Here is a 13,286-nt window from a genome sequence, read left to right on the forward strand (position 1 = left end):
AAAAAACTGAATCAGTAATTAATAAACTTCAAAAACAAAGTACCAGGCCCATTATGTGTTCACTAGTGAATCCTACCAAACATTTAAGGAAGAAATCATTCCAATTCTCCATAATCTCTTTCAGAAGACAGAAGCAGAGGGAATACTTACTCATTGTGTAAGGCCATCATTACCTTAATGCCAAAACCAGAGACATCACAACAAAGTAAAACTACAGACCAATATCCCTGGATAAATACTGATGCAAAAATCCTAAACAAAATACTAGCAAACCAGATTCAACAACATATTAAAAGGATCATACACATGAGCCAGTGGGATTTATACCTGGAATGCAAGGATAGTTTAATATGGGAAAATAAATGTAGTCTATCACATTAACAAATTAAAGGATAAAAACCAGACGATCATCTCAACTGATGCAGAAAAAGCTTTTGACAAAACTTAACATGATAAAAACACTCAAAAAAATAGGAATAGAAGGAACTACCACACTGTTTGAAGCAATCAATGAATTCAGTAAAGTGGCAGGATATAAAATCAACACCCGAAAATCAGTTGTGTTTCTATACACTAACCATGACCACTCCGTAAAGGAAACTGAGAAAACAATCCTATTTATTATAGCATCAAAAAGGATAAAATATTTAGGAACAAGTTTAACTAAAGAGATGAAAGACTTGTACACTGAAAGCTACAAACATAGCTAAAAGAAATCAAAAGACACAAATAAATGGAAAGACATCCTGTGCTTGTGGATTGGAAGACTTAATATTGTAAAACTGTCCATACCACTCAAAGTTATCTACAGATTCAATGCAATCCCTATCAAAATCTCAATAACATCTTTTTGCAGAAATAGAAAAAAGTCCTAAAATTCATATGGAATCTCAAGGGACCCTGAACAGCCAAAACAATCTTGCAAGAGAGGAATGAAGCAGGAGGGCTCAGACTTCCTGATAATTAAGATGGTGTGGTAGTAGCATAAAGATAGATATGTAGACCAAAGGAAGAGAATGGAGAGCCCAGAAATAAACTCTTGCAAATCTGATCAAATGATTTTCAACAAGGGTGCCAAGACTATACAATGGGGAAAGAACAGTTTCTTCCATGCACGGTGTTGGGAAAACTGGGTATCTACATGCAAAAAATGAACTTGGACCCCTACCATACACCATATACAAAAATTAACTCAAAATAAATTAAAGACCTAAGTGTAAGACCTAAAACTATTAAACTCCTAGAAGAAAACATAGGGGAAAAGCTTCAGGACATTGGATTTGGCACTGATTTCTTAGACATGGCATCAAAGCACATGCTACAAAATGAAAAAACAGACAAATGAGACTACTTCAAACTTAACTTTTGCATGTCAAAGAAAACGACAGGGAAAAGGCAACCTATGGGTATTGTAAATCATATATCTGATAAGGGATTAACATGCAAAATATATAAAGAACTCCTACAATTTAAAAACAAAGGACAAATAACCCTGTTAAAAAATGGGCAAAGGACTTGAACAGACATTTCTCCAAGACAGACAAATGGCCAATAAACACATAAAAAGATCCTCAACATCACTCATCATCAGGGAAATGCAAATTGAACCCACAATATCACCTCACACCATAAGGATGGCCACTATCAAAAACACCCCAGAGGACTTCCCTGGTAGTCCAGTGGTTAAGACACCATGCTCCCAATGCAGAGGGGCCCAATTCAATCCCTGGTCAGGGAACTAGATCCCACATGCCTTAACCAAGAGCCTGCATGCCGCACTAAAAGAGCCTGCATGCCGCAACTAAAGAACCCACATGCCGCAACTAAAAAGAACCCACATGCCACAGTAAGACCAGCATGCTGCAACGAAGATCCCACAAGCAGCAACGAAGATCCCGGGTGCCACAACTAAGACCCGGCGCAGCCAAATAAATAAATATTAAAAAATAATAATAACAACAAGTGCTGGTGAGCATGAGCAGAAGTTGGAATCCTTGTGTACTGTTGGTGGAAATGAAAAATCGTGCAGCCACTGTGGAAAACGGTATGGAGGTTACTCAGAAAATTAAAAACATAACTACCATATGATCCAGCAATCCTACCTCTGGGTACATACCCAAAGGAATTGAAATCAGGATCTCGAAGAGATATCTGTACTCCCATGTTCATTGCAGCATGATTCACAATAGCTAAGAGGGGAAGCAACCCAAATGTCTATTGACAGATGAATGGATAAAGAAAATGTGGTATATACATACAATGGAGTATCATATAGCCTTAAAAAAGAAGAAAATACTGTCACATACTACAACATGGATGAAACCTTGATGACATTATGCTAAGCAGAAAAAAGCCAGTCACAAAAAGTCAAATACTGCATGATTCCATTAATATGAAGTATCCATAGTAGTCAAAATCATACCAAGGGCTCAATGGAGGGGTGGGAAGAACTAGTATTTAGTGGATACAGAGTTTCAGTATTGCAAATTAAAGTTCTAGATAACTCTTGGTCAACAATGTGAATATACTTAACAATACATTTAAAAATGGTTAAGATGGTAAATTTAATGTTATGTGCTTTTTACCACAAATAATAAACTCATAAATCTATAAAAACAAACAAAAAAACACAAAAAAATTTTAAAAACCCATAACTTGACCAACCAAAGAGGAATCTATGAGAAAAGGGAATGAGTTCTTGAAAAGCAGTCAAAATAAACAGTTATGGAAAAGATTTTTAATTTTTTTTTAAGGATTGAAGAAAATGATGCAAGTTTGATCATTTGAAATGCTATCATTAGAGAAATCAGAACACACTTTCTCTGAAGGGAAATATGAAAGCCGAGATAGGGGACTGGATAGGTGGGGATGAGGCTGTTAAAAGCTGAGCTTCTGGGACCGGAAGCTGGGGTTCAAACTCCAACTCTGCTGCCACTTCCTAGCTGGGTGACCTTGGGCAAGTCACCGAACCTCTCTGGCCCTCAGCTTCCTCATCTATAAAATAGGAATAATAATAGTACCTACCTTATAGGGTTGTTGGGAGGAACCTGTACTTAAAAGAGTACCTAATGAGGAGCTTGTTAAATGTTGGTTATTCTCCCTCTTGGGGCTCATACTGAAGAGGCTTGCGTTTTCTGCACAAGCCTGGGGCCTCTGAGGTGGAGAAAGTGGCTCTCAACTATTATCTTAAAGATGTTGCCCTCTCATGATGGAGGGCACCTTTACACAGAATGTCAGCTTCTAAGCCTTGGTTCTCTGTCACTCACCCAAGCCCCGGCGTCTTTTCACTGGCTCCACCATCCAGGGTGCTTTCCCTTTTTCCAATAAGGTGATCACATTTGGCCTCCGAAAGGAAAGTCCTGCACACAGGAAAAACACTGGAACTGAGCATGATGTGGGCACCATGACATGCTTGACATGACACTGACACATGCTTGTCAGAGCCAAGCTTTGTGTCAACAAAAATGGGGCTTATTAGTGCAAGAGAAGCATGGAGGATGTAAAGGATAGGTGGAGAATAAGAAGGATGAAAGTTCAGTCATAGCCAGCAGAGTTATTCATTTCTAACTCTACAAAGCCAACTATTTTCATGAAAAGTTGGACCAGAAACTCCTGAGGCTGGTTATTCAGCTATTGCCTTTCTGCTCCCAAGCCCACCGTTCTGCTGTAATCCACACTTCTATGCCAGGTGCTCCATGTCAGCATCCACCAATAGGGGTACTGGTGGTTTCAATTTATGCTTTTCTTTTTTTCCCTGCACTTCCAGAACTAGCCTCATCTTGCCCCCTCAGAAGGATAAACCAAGCAGTGCACCCCTCTCCTTCAGAAGTCTGAGTCCCTTCCTCAGAGTCCTAAAAACTCTCAACTCTTTCTTCTGTCCTCCCAGCCCTAGGATGGTGGCTGTGTCCTGCAGTTACCATCTGTGTCTAATATTCACCTTTTAATAGTACCTGTTAAGTCAATACTTCAAATTTTTTCTCTTAAAAACAAGCCAGGTGTCCTCAAAAGATTACATATATAGTTACCATATGACCAGCATATACCACTCCTAGGTATATACCCAAGAGAAATGAAAATATGCATCCACACGAAAATTTGTACGTGGACATTCACAGCAGCATATTCGTAACAGCCACACAGTGGAAACAAGCCAAATGCCCACCAACTGGTGAATGGATAAACAAAATGTGGAATATTATTTCGCCATAAAAAGGAATGAGGTATTGACACACACTACCATGTAGATGAACATCAAAAATATTACCTTAAGTGAACGACGCCAGACACAAAGGACAACATATTTGATTTCACGTTTATGGAATGCCAAGAACAGGCAAATTCATAGAGACAGAAAGTGGATTAGTGTTTGCCTAATCGGGCGGGATTAGTGGGCAGGGGGAAATAAAAAGTGATTGATGATGGGTATAGGCTTTCCTTTGGGGATAATGAAAATGTTCTAAAATTGACTAGGGTAATGGATGCACAACTCTGTAAATACATTAAAAAAAAATCACTGAATTGCATACTGCAAATGGGTGAACTGTATAATATGTAAATTATACCTAAATAAAGCCATTAAAACCACAACAAAAAAAACTGGAGTGGCTTCTGTTTTCTTGACTAGACTGATTGATTCATGTCCCACGATGGGCCAGCTGTGGATTATGGGGGCAGGAGAGCCTTACCGAGAGAAACCAAGTTCTGGTAGTTTTCCAACATGACATCTTCATACAGATCCTTCTGAATGGGGCTCAGCCATTCCCACTCCTCCTGGGAGAAGTAGATGGCCAAATCCCCAAATGTGACTGGTGCCTGAAATGGAAAATCACACGTTCTTTCACTGTGGGCTTGTGCTTCCACATGGCTGAGAAAACGTTGGACTTCCAAACACGGGAGATACATGATGCCAGGATTCTATTAAGGAAACATTTGCGGTTCTGAGATCAAAAGGGGCAGGTGTATTAAACAAAACACAATACAACATGATAAAGATTTTGTTGCATAAAAAGCATATCAACTTGGATTTACGGGGCATTGACAAAGACAAGGCATTTTTCTAAGTACTCTGCATGTACTGGCTCATGTTAGCCAGTGACTGAGGCCCAGAAACGTGAGGTGACTTACTGAAGATCTAATAGCTTGTAAATGAAGGAGCTGGGGTTCAATTTGGGCAGTCTGGCTGCTGATTCATGTCCCTAACCACATGTGCCTGCATTATACATGGCAAAAGTTTATTTGCAGATGTAATCAACGTTACTAATCAGTTGACCTTAAAATAGGAAGAGTAGCCTGGATTATCCAGGTGGACCCGATGTCATCACAGGAGCCCCGAAGAGCAAAGAATTTTCTCCAGCTGGTGGAAGAGAGCAGAAAGGGAAGTCTAGGAGATGTGAAGGATGAATGGGATGTGACCTGTTGCTGCTGGTTTGAAGATGGGATGAAGGGAGCCACATGAAATGCAGGAGGGGGATCTAATTTTGCCAATAACCAATGAGTTCAGAAGAGGACCCTGAGCTTCAGATGAGACCACAGCTGCTGACACCTTGATTTCACCCTTGTGAGACCCAAAGCAGAGGATCCAGCTAAGCCAAGCTGTATCTGAACTCCAGCCCACAAACTGTGTGATAATAAATGTGTGCTGTTTTGAATGGCCAACTTTGTGGCAATAGGGAATGAATACCCATAACTTAAGGGCAAAAGTGTCTATTATGAGAAACTACACTGAAGAGGCTTACTGTAGAAAATCACTTCATCATCTAAAGTCTTGAAACATGCTTATTTCAGGAGGCTGACTCACTGGCCTGGCTCCAACTAACTCAACCTGAATACAGGGTTATGAGGAGTCTCTTAGAGAGATGTCCTCCTTGTAAAACTGGGGTGTACATGTAAAAACAAAGCAACATCAAGAGATTAACTCTGGAGCACAGCATCCAATCCTCCTCTGCCCCAGCAGGTCCCACCTGGGTACTCATGTCCACCTCGAGAAATCATGGTGGCTCTGGTCTTCTCTCTGGGGACAGTATTCCTCCCAGCACAGGCAGAGACCCTGGAGATGCTGAATGAATAGGTGAATGGTCATGTGCACACTGAGAAAAAAGGAGAGGGGGTACGCTGAGTGGCCCTTCTCACGCTCCCACGCCCCGTGGTGGTGATGGAAGGAAACCAGGGACTATGTCTTGGTTGGGTCTCTGTGGGATAGGATGTTCCCATGGAAGGAAAGCAAATGGTTTCTTACACGATGGAACTTTCCCAAAGGACGAGGAACCACTACTTACCTTGGACTTGGATTTCCCGCGTGCAGCAGGCATCCTTTCCTCCCCCTTGAGGGTTTCAATTTGGAGAGGGGCAGAGTGCTGAGAAGGTGGGGCTGGGAGAGAAGAGAAGTCATGAGTCGACTGGGCCTTCTGGGTGGTCCCAGGGTCTCTAGGATAAGAATCCCCTGGCCCCACACCCTGGTCACACACACGTGCACAGACATGCACATTGTGGGAGGTCACAACATCTTCTGAAGCATTCCTGCCCCTTCTCAGGATCAGGGAGGGACCACGGCCAACACTATCTGTTCTTAAGATCACAGGAGGCTCCAGATCAGGAGGCAAATGAGACAGGCAGACACCTGTTCTTCCATTTGACAAGGAATTGTGGAGTGCTCATCAGGTGCCAGGCACTGTCCCCAGCGCTGGGGAGAGAGCAGAGTTAGAGCAGAGAGGTACTGGCTCCCAAGTACCTTACATTCCAGCAGGGAAGACAAGTCCAGATAGAACACAGTGTTAAAAAAAAAAAAAAGAACACAGTGTTAGCTGAGATCACTGCTATGCAGGAAAAAAAGGACCCGAGCAGGGGATGGAGTGACGGGGTGGCAGGGAAAGGCCTCTCAGAGGAGGCAACAACTACTTCTGGAGCCGAGGTGTGACTGCAGTGTGAGCCACCTGGGCACTGGGAGAAGGGCATTCTGGGTAGACGTACAACAGGTGCAAGGGCCCTGCGGCAGGCACATGCTTGCAGGTGAAGGGAAGTGCGAAGGCGGGTGAGCTGACGCAGAGTGAGTGAGACGGGGAGTGGTGGACTAGGAGGTGTGTGAGGGCAGGAGGGGCCAGATCATGAAGGGCTGAGGAGCAGTTTGGAATTCATCCTAAGCGCAATAAGGCATCATGGGGGGTTGGTGGCTGAGCAGAGGAATGATGTGGCTGACCTAATATTTAACAAAATTTTTCTTGGTGGCTATGTGGCAAATAAACTGGGTGTGTGTGGTGGGGGAGGGGCGAGGGGGAAGCAACAGCTGGAGAAGGGACTCATTAGATAGGTATGCAGAAATCTAGAAGGGTAATCTCAATGGTGTGCATTAGTGGGAGAGGAAGAGGTGAGACGTCAAGTATCACCTCCACAGGAGGCCCTCTATCACCCTGAGTCACTCTATACCTGTGCTGCCCAACACATGCCAGCAGCCACGTGAGACGCGGAGTTCTGGAAATAAGAAACTATTTAATTTTATTTCAATTTGTTTATTATTAAAACCATAATAAATGATAAATACTAAAATCACTGAATTAAAATTTATTATTAATCTAAAATTAAGAATTGATCCTTAATTCAGTTACTGTAAACTTTTAAGTATGTTTGGAACAACTTGGGTGTGTGAATCTACTTTTCCAATGGTAAATTTTATGAAATTTAAATACAGATCAATTAAGTGTCTGGATTGAGGTGCACTATACATGTAGAAGACACACCTGACTTTAAAGACTCAGTTAAAAAAGAAATGAAGAATGTAAAAAAATCTCACTGGTAATTGTTTATATTGATTACGAATTAAAACGGTAATATTTCAGATATACTGTATTGAGTTAAACAAAATGTATTATTAAAATTAACTTTAATAATTAATTTGTTTACTTTTTTCAATATGGCTTCTGGAAAATTTAAAATTCTGCCTTGCATTATGTTTCTACAGGACAGCACTGCTTCATACTATACAGTCTACGCCATTCTACTGCTCCATTTTCTGTGCAGTACCCCCGGCTTCCTGAAAAGGGCTTGTTTATGCAGGTACCATGTCCCCCATGTGACTTGGGCTCTATGAGAGCAGACACCTAAACTGTTTTGTTCACTCTCTCCTCCCATGTATGAGACCATACCCTGTGCAAAGCGGTGCTCAATAAAAATTATTGACTGACTTAGTAACCAGTCCAAAATGCTTCCTGGCATGCTGAAAGTGGGGTGGAGTGCAACCATTTTATGTTGAAACCACAGCACAGAGAACAGTTCTAACAGCAGTCATTCCAAGCCCTCTTGTCTTTGGAAAAGGGCAGGGTCTAAAAAAGGCCAAAATGGGGACTTCGCAGATATGACGAAATGAAGGATGCTGAGGTGGGGAGATGATCCTGGATCATCCAGGTGGGCTCAATGTGGTCATAAGGCCCTTATGAGAGGGAGGCAGGAGGTCAGAGACAGAGAAGATGATGGAAGCAGAGTCAGAGAGAAAAAGGTCTGGATACACTGTGCCACCAGTTTTGAAGATGCAGGAAGGGAATGCAGGTGGCATCTAGAAGCTGTAAAGGGCAAGGTCACACATTCTCCCCAGAGCCTCCAGAATGAACATGGCCCTGCCTAAACCATTTCAGACATCTGACCTTCAGAACCGTAGGAGAATGAAGGTGTGTTGGAAGCCACTAAGTTGGTGGTAATTTGTCACCAAAGCAATGGGAAACAAATACAGTGACCCTTCCATTTGTTCCTTCCCATTCATGTGCCCTATAAGTGGGCTTTTCTTCTCTTTTGTCAATGACCTGGTGCTAAAAAAAAAATGCATGATTCAGAGGAATCTCAGGGATGCGCTAAGGCCAGATGAAAGGGGCTGGTTGGAGATCACTGAGGTTAGCCTATGAGGTCACTCCAGCAGGGCAGAAAGGAGCCATGGGACACCAGCCCTGCCTAACTCAGACTCACAGGTCCAGAAGGAGCTTGGAGCCCTGCCCTATCTTCACCTGGGTTACAGGGAACGGCTGGGTGGCCTGGTGTGTGTTAAACGCCTCACTCTGAAGTTGGACCACCTGGGCTTGATGACTATTTTTATTAGCTGTGTTACCTTGGGCAAATTACTTAGCCCCTCTGTGCCAGTTTCCTCCCCTGTTAAACGGGGGCAACACAGAACTACTTCTGGAGTTGTTGTGAGGATTAGGTAAGAGTCTACATGTAGTATCTGGCCTTATTTTCCCTCCCATGAGCTATGAATTCAGGTCTCACAATTCTCCCCTTCCTCACACTGGCCTTCTTGCCAATCCCTGAATGAGCTGCCACAGTCCTGCCTCAGGACCCCGCCTGCAATGCTCTTTCCCCTGTCTCAGTTCCTCATTCCCTTCAATCTTTGTTCTAACCTCACCTTACCTGTGAGGCTCACCCTAACCATTGTATTTATTACTGCAACCTACCTCTGACCCTCCTATCCATCACCCTCCACCTCTCCCTTTCCCAGTTCTGACTTCTCTTTTCTCCACAGTTCTCCTCGCTGACACACTATGTGATTTGCTTCTGGTGCTTACAGTCTGTCCCAACCACGTGAGCATAAGCCCCACGTGCCCTGGGGACCAGGAGCTGGCACGTGGAAGGGGCTGGCTAACTATTCGCTACCTGAACGACTAAAGGCCCAGTAGTAAATACTTTCTTTACCATCACTTCTTCAAAGAGCCCTCCCTGGCCCACTTAGCTGGGGTAGGGGCCTCTTGAACATGCAGTAGGTGCCACTTCATTACGTGGGAAACTAATTCTATTGTTACTACGTCCGCCTTTGCCTTCACCTCCTGTTCTCCACTGCACGCTGTGAGTTGACCAACATTCCTGTGTGTAGCTGTGTGGCCTTGGGCAAGACACTGAACCTTACTGGGTCTTTACCTTGATCCTTTATGTCTGCAAAAGGAAGGTGAAGGGCTGCTGCTGTGAGGAGCAGACAAGACAGTTATCATGGTAGCTGTACTTATCATTTTTGTTGTTATTAGTGTGGCATGTGGCCGGTGCTGTGGGCTGAGTCTTCTGTTCTGAACAGTCTACTGTCCTTCTGTTCACATGCTCTGGGGAAGCCCTCAGGTGTGTGCATGTTAAATGTGCTCAACCCCTGGTGACAACAATGCCTCCCAGTTAATAATAAGTATGAGATAATAAGGACCTACCGTATAGCACAGGGAACTCTACTCAATACTCTGTAATGGCCTATATGGGAAAAGAATCTGAAAAAGAGTGGATATATGTATATGTATAACTGATTCACTTTGCTGTACACCTGAAACTATCACAACATTGTAAATCAACTATACCCCAATAAAAATTTAAAAATCAATAAAAGTAGTAAGTATGAGACTGAGAGCTGTACTGGATATTTATATGCATTATATGATTTCACCTTTAGAGCAAACTGACCACATGGGTTCCAGTTTCCATTCTGAGGATGAAAGAGGGAAGAAGACCTGCCTGACGTCTCAGAGCTTTAAGTGATGAAGCCTGGATTTAAGCCCCATCCACATGCAGCACAGTCTGTCCTCTTGGAGCAGGATAAGGGTCTACATGGCAAATACTCACACTGTCTTCTCTGGCAGGGTTCGGGAGGTGTCAATGTGGCACCACAGTTACGAGATATGTACCTCTGTTATATCAGAGTGCCACAGCACTTGGGGAGCTTTGGAGCAGACCACACTAAGGTTGATGAGTTGTGGCTCAGTGACAAACCGAGTGGCCTGGCCTTCAATTCTGACTGTGCTGAGCAAGGCTTCCCTTGTGTAGAAAATGGTGACAAAGAATCCTGGATGCCTGAATTCTCTGTATTCAACCTTGGGACAGTGATGCGCTGGGTAATTTGCAGTGTCTGCCAATTTCCACGGTGTACATACTCCCACCAGGGCCCACTGTAATATATCAAACTGATGTCACTGAACATGGAACTGGGGAGAGGTGTGCACAACGGGTTCATGTGAGGCGGGGCAAGCCAGCTCCAGCACTTCACTGACACGTGGCGTCTGAGAACTTCTGACAAATGTCCTTGCACAGTAGAGGAGGGTTAATGGCTAGCTCTGTGGCCTGAGAATACCCCAATGCAGTTGCCCCATAACATAAAACTCTTGCAATCTTCTGTTTTGTTCTGAAACATCCATATAACTTTTCGCATCCTACATCATGATAAATCTGAGTCTGTGTTAATATAAAATCATGTTTTAAATCATTTACCAGATTCTTCTCTTCTGATTCCTCAAGTAAAATGGATTGCTCCAGGAAGTGGCAACGCATCCATCCTGTGGATTCTCATGGCTGTTTGCCCTTGAAGGAGCACGATTCTCGTCCACAAAATAATTTTCTCCAAGGAACTCAGCACTGCTGGGGAGGAAAGAACAGCAGTTTGATATTAGATAATTCTGGATTCAAAGCTCGCTTCTGCCAATTATTGGCTGTGGGAGAGCCACACAAAGCCTGGTTGCTCACCTGTGCAATGGGGTAAACAAAACCTGCTTCACCCTTAGCTGTTAAAAGTTTACATGAGATATCTTCAGCAACAGCCACACGGTTATTTCTTGCCTTCCTTTTCCTTTTTAACTCAGTATACACCACGCATCAAGGAAGCCTGACACTAAGAGGGCCGAAGTAAGAATTCTCACACAGTGCTGGTTGGAGAGAAATTAACAGTATCTTTTTTTTTTTTTGGCGGTACACGGGCCTCTCACCGTTGTGGCCTCTCCCGTTGCGGAGCACAGGCTCCAGACGCGCAGGCTCAGCGGCCACGGCTCACGGGCCCAGCCGCTCCGCGGCATGTGGGATCTTCCCGGACCAGAGCACGAACCCGCGTCCCCTGCATCGGCAGGCGGACTCTCAACCACGGCGCCACCAGGGAAGCCCAACAATATCTTTAAGGCTGAAGGTGCACATACCCTTTAACCCAGTAACCTCATTTCTGGTATTTATCTTCAGACGTTCTCGTATGTGTGTAAAATGACAGCGTTTGTAGGAAGAGGCAGTACAGTCCTACAGTGAAGGGCATCCATCTGGAGCCAGGCTGTCTGGGTTCAGCTTCCAACTCTGCCACCTGCTACCTGTGTGACCTCAGACATGCTCCCTGTCCTCTTTGGGCCTGAGCTTCCTCAACAGTCAAATGAGGCAAATAACAATGATGACTCCACTGGGCTGTGGTGAAAATTAAATGAATGAAAACATGTAACACACTGAGAGCAGTGCCAGAGCTAAACAAATGTTAGTTTCTTTATTATCACTATGTTACTGAGGCCAATCTCATAGCGCTCGCCCTACGACAGGCCAGTAAATCGAGAGACGAGTTGTTGGGGCAAGGAACAGTGACTTTATTCGGAAAGCCAGCAGACGGAGATGATGATGACTCACGTCCCAAAGAATCATCTTTCCTGAGTTAGAATTCAAGATTTTTTTATACTAAAAGGGAGGGGAAAAAGTCAAACATTTCAGAGGGGATGTGTTAATTTCTTCCTTCCTGCAGTCATTCACAGGTGGGTTTGGTCAGGATGTTTCCTATGGGCTAAACAAAGGTATTTTAGCTTAATGCTCATTACCTGGGAGGCACGGTTTCCCAGAGAACCCCATTATGTGTAATTCAAGCAACCTCCCTTTAGTGATTAACTTGTAATAGAACACAAAGGTTCTGGGACTTCCCTGGCAGTCCAGTGGTTAGGACTCTGCACTTCCACTGCAAGGGGCACAGGTTCGAACCCTGGTCGGGGGAACTAAGATGCCACATGTCTCACAGTGCAGCCAAAAAAAAAAGAATACAAAGGTTCTTCCCTATTACAATTACTACTCCTATCAAGAGATTGGAAACAACTGCCCATCAATAAGAAAATCAGTGAATGTTACACGCACATATGGGACACTGTGTAGTTCTTAAAAGGAACAAGGCAGCACTACCTCAGAGGTTCTTTACTGGGGGCAATTTTGCCCCCGGGGGACACTTGCAATGCCTGGGACATCTGTGGTTGTCCCAACTTGGGGGTGGGAGGTGTTCCTGGGATCTAATGGGTCGAGGCCAGGGATACTTCTAAACATCCTATAATGTACAGGACAGCACCCAGAGCAAAGGACAATCTGGCCCAAAGTGTCAACTGTGCTGAGGTTGAGAAATCTGCTCTATATGTACTGTGTGAAATGATCTCCAAGATATGGTGTAATGAGGAGAATAAAGATATAGAGAAAATGCTTAGAAGAAACAAAATACAGGATACGAATACATGAGTTTGAAAAGGAACAGACAAGTTCTGGAAGGGAAATAAAGAAGTTGGTAGCAG

At 43.8% G+C, this 13,286-nt stretch overlaps 1 protein-coding gene across 14 annotated transcripts in view; it reads right to left on the reverse strand.

The window, feature by feature from the left end:
• The window catches only part of ZNF667 (zinc finger protein 667), a 28,690-nt gene that overhangs the window by 6,992 nt on the left and 8,412 nt on the right, over nt 1–13,286 (reverse strand). For 4 of the 14 annotated variants that reach the window (XM_032612566.1, XM_032612564.1, XM_032612562.1 and 1 more), the window contains exons 2-5: nt 11,212–11,355; nt 6,276–6,367; nt 4,686–4,812; nt 3,267–3,359 (exon numbers count right to left, since the gene is read on the reverse strand). In XM_032612566.1, the coding sequence (XP_032468457.1) occupies nt 3,267–3,359; nt 4,686–4,812; nt 6,276–6,308 (253 nt within the window). In that variant the 5' untranslated portion in view covers nt 6,309–6,367; nt 11,212–11,355. Of the gene's footprint in view, nt 1–3,266; nt 3,360–4,685; nt 4,813–5,960; nt 6,087–6,275; nt 10,233–11,211; nt 11,359–11,463; nt 11,726–13,286 lie in introns of those variants that run through there. The other 10 variants (XM_032612558.1, XM_032612559.1, XM_032612570.1 and 7 more) reach the window with 9 other exon arrangements.

Source organism: Phocoena sinus, chromosome 19 (assembly GCF_008692025.1).
Source record: "Phocoena sinus isolate mPhoSin1 chromosome 19, mPhoSin1.pri, whole genome shotgun sequence".
Taxonomy (NCBI): Eukaryota; Metazoa; Chordata; class Mammalia; order Artiodactyla; family Phocoenidae; genus Phocoena; species Phocoena sinus.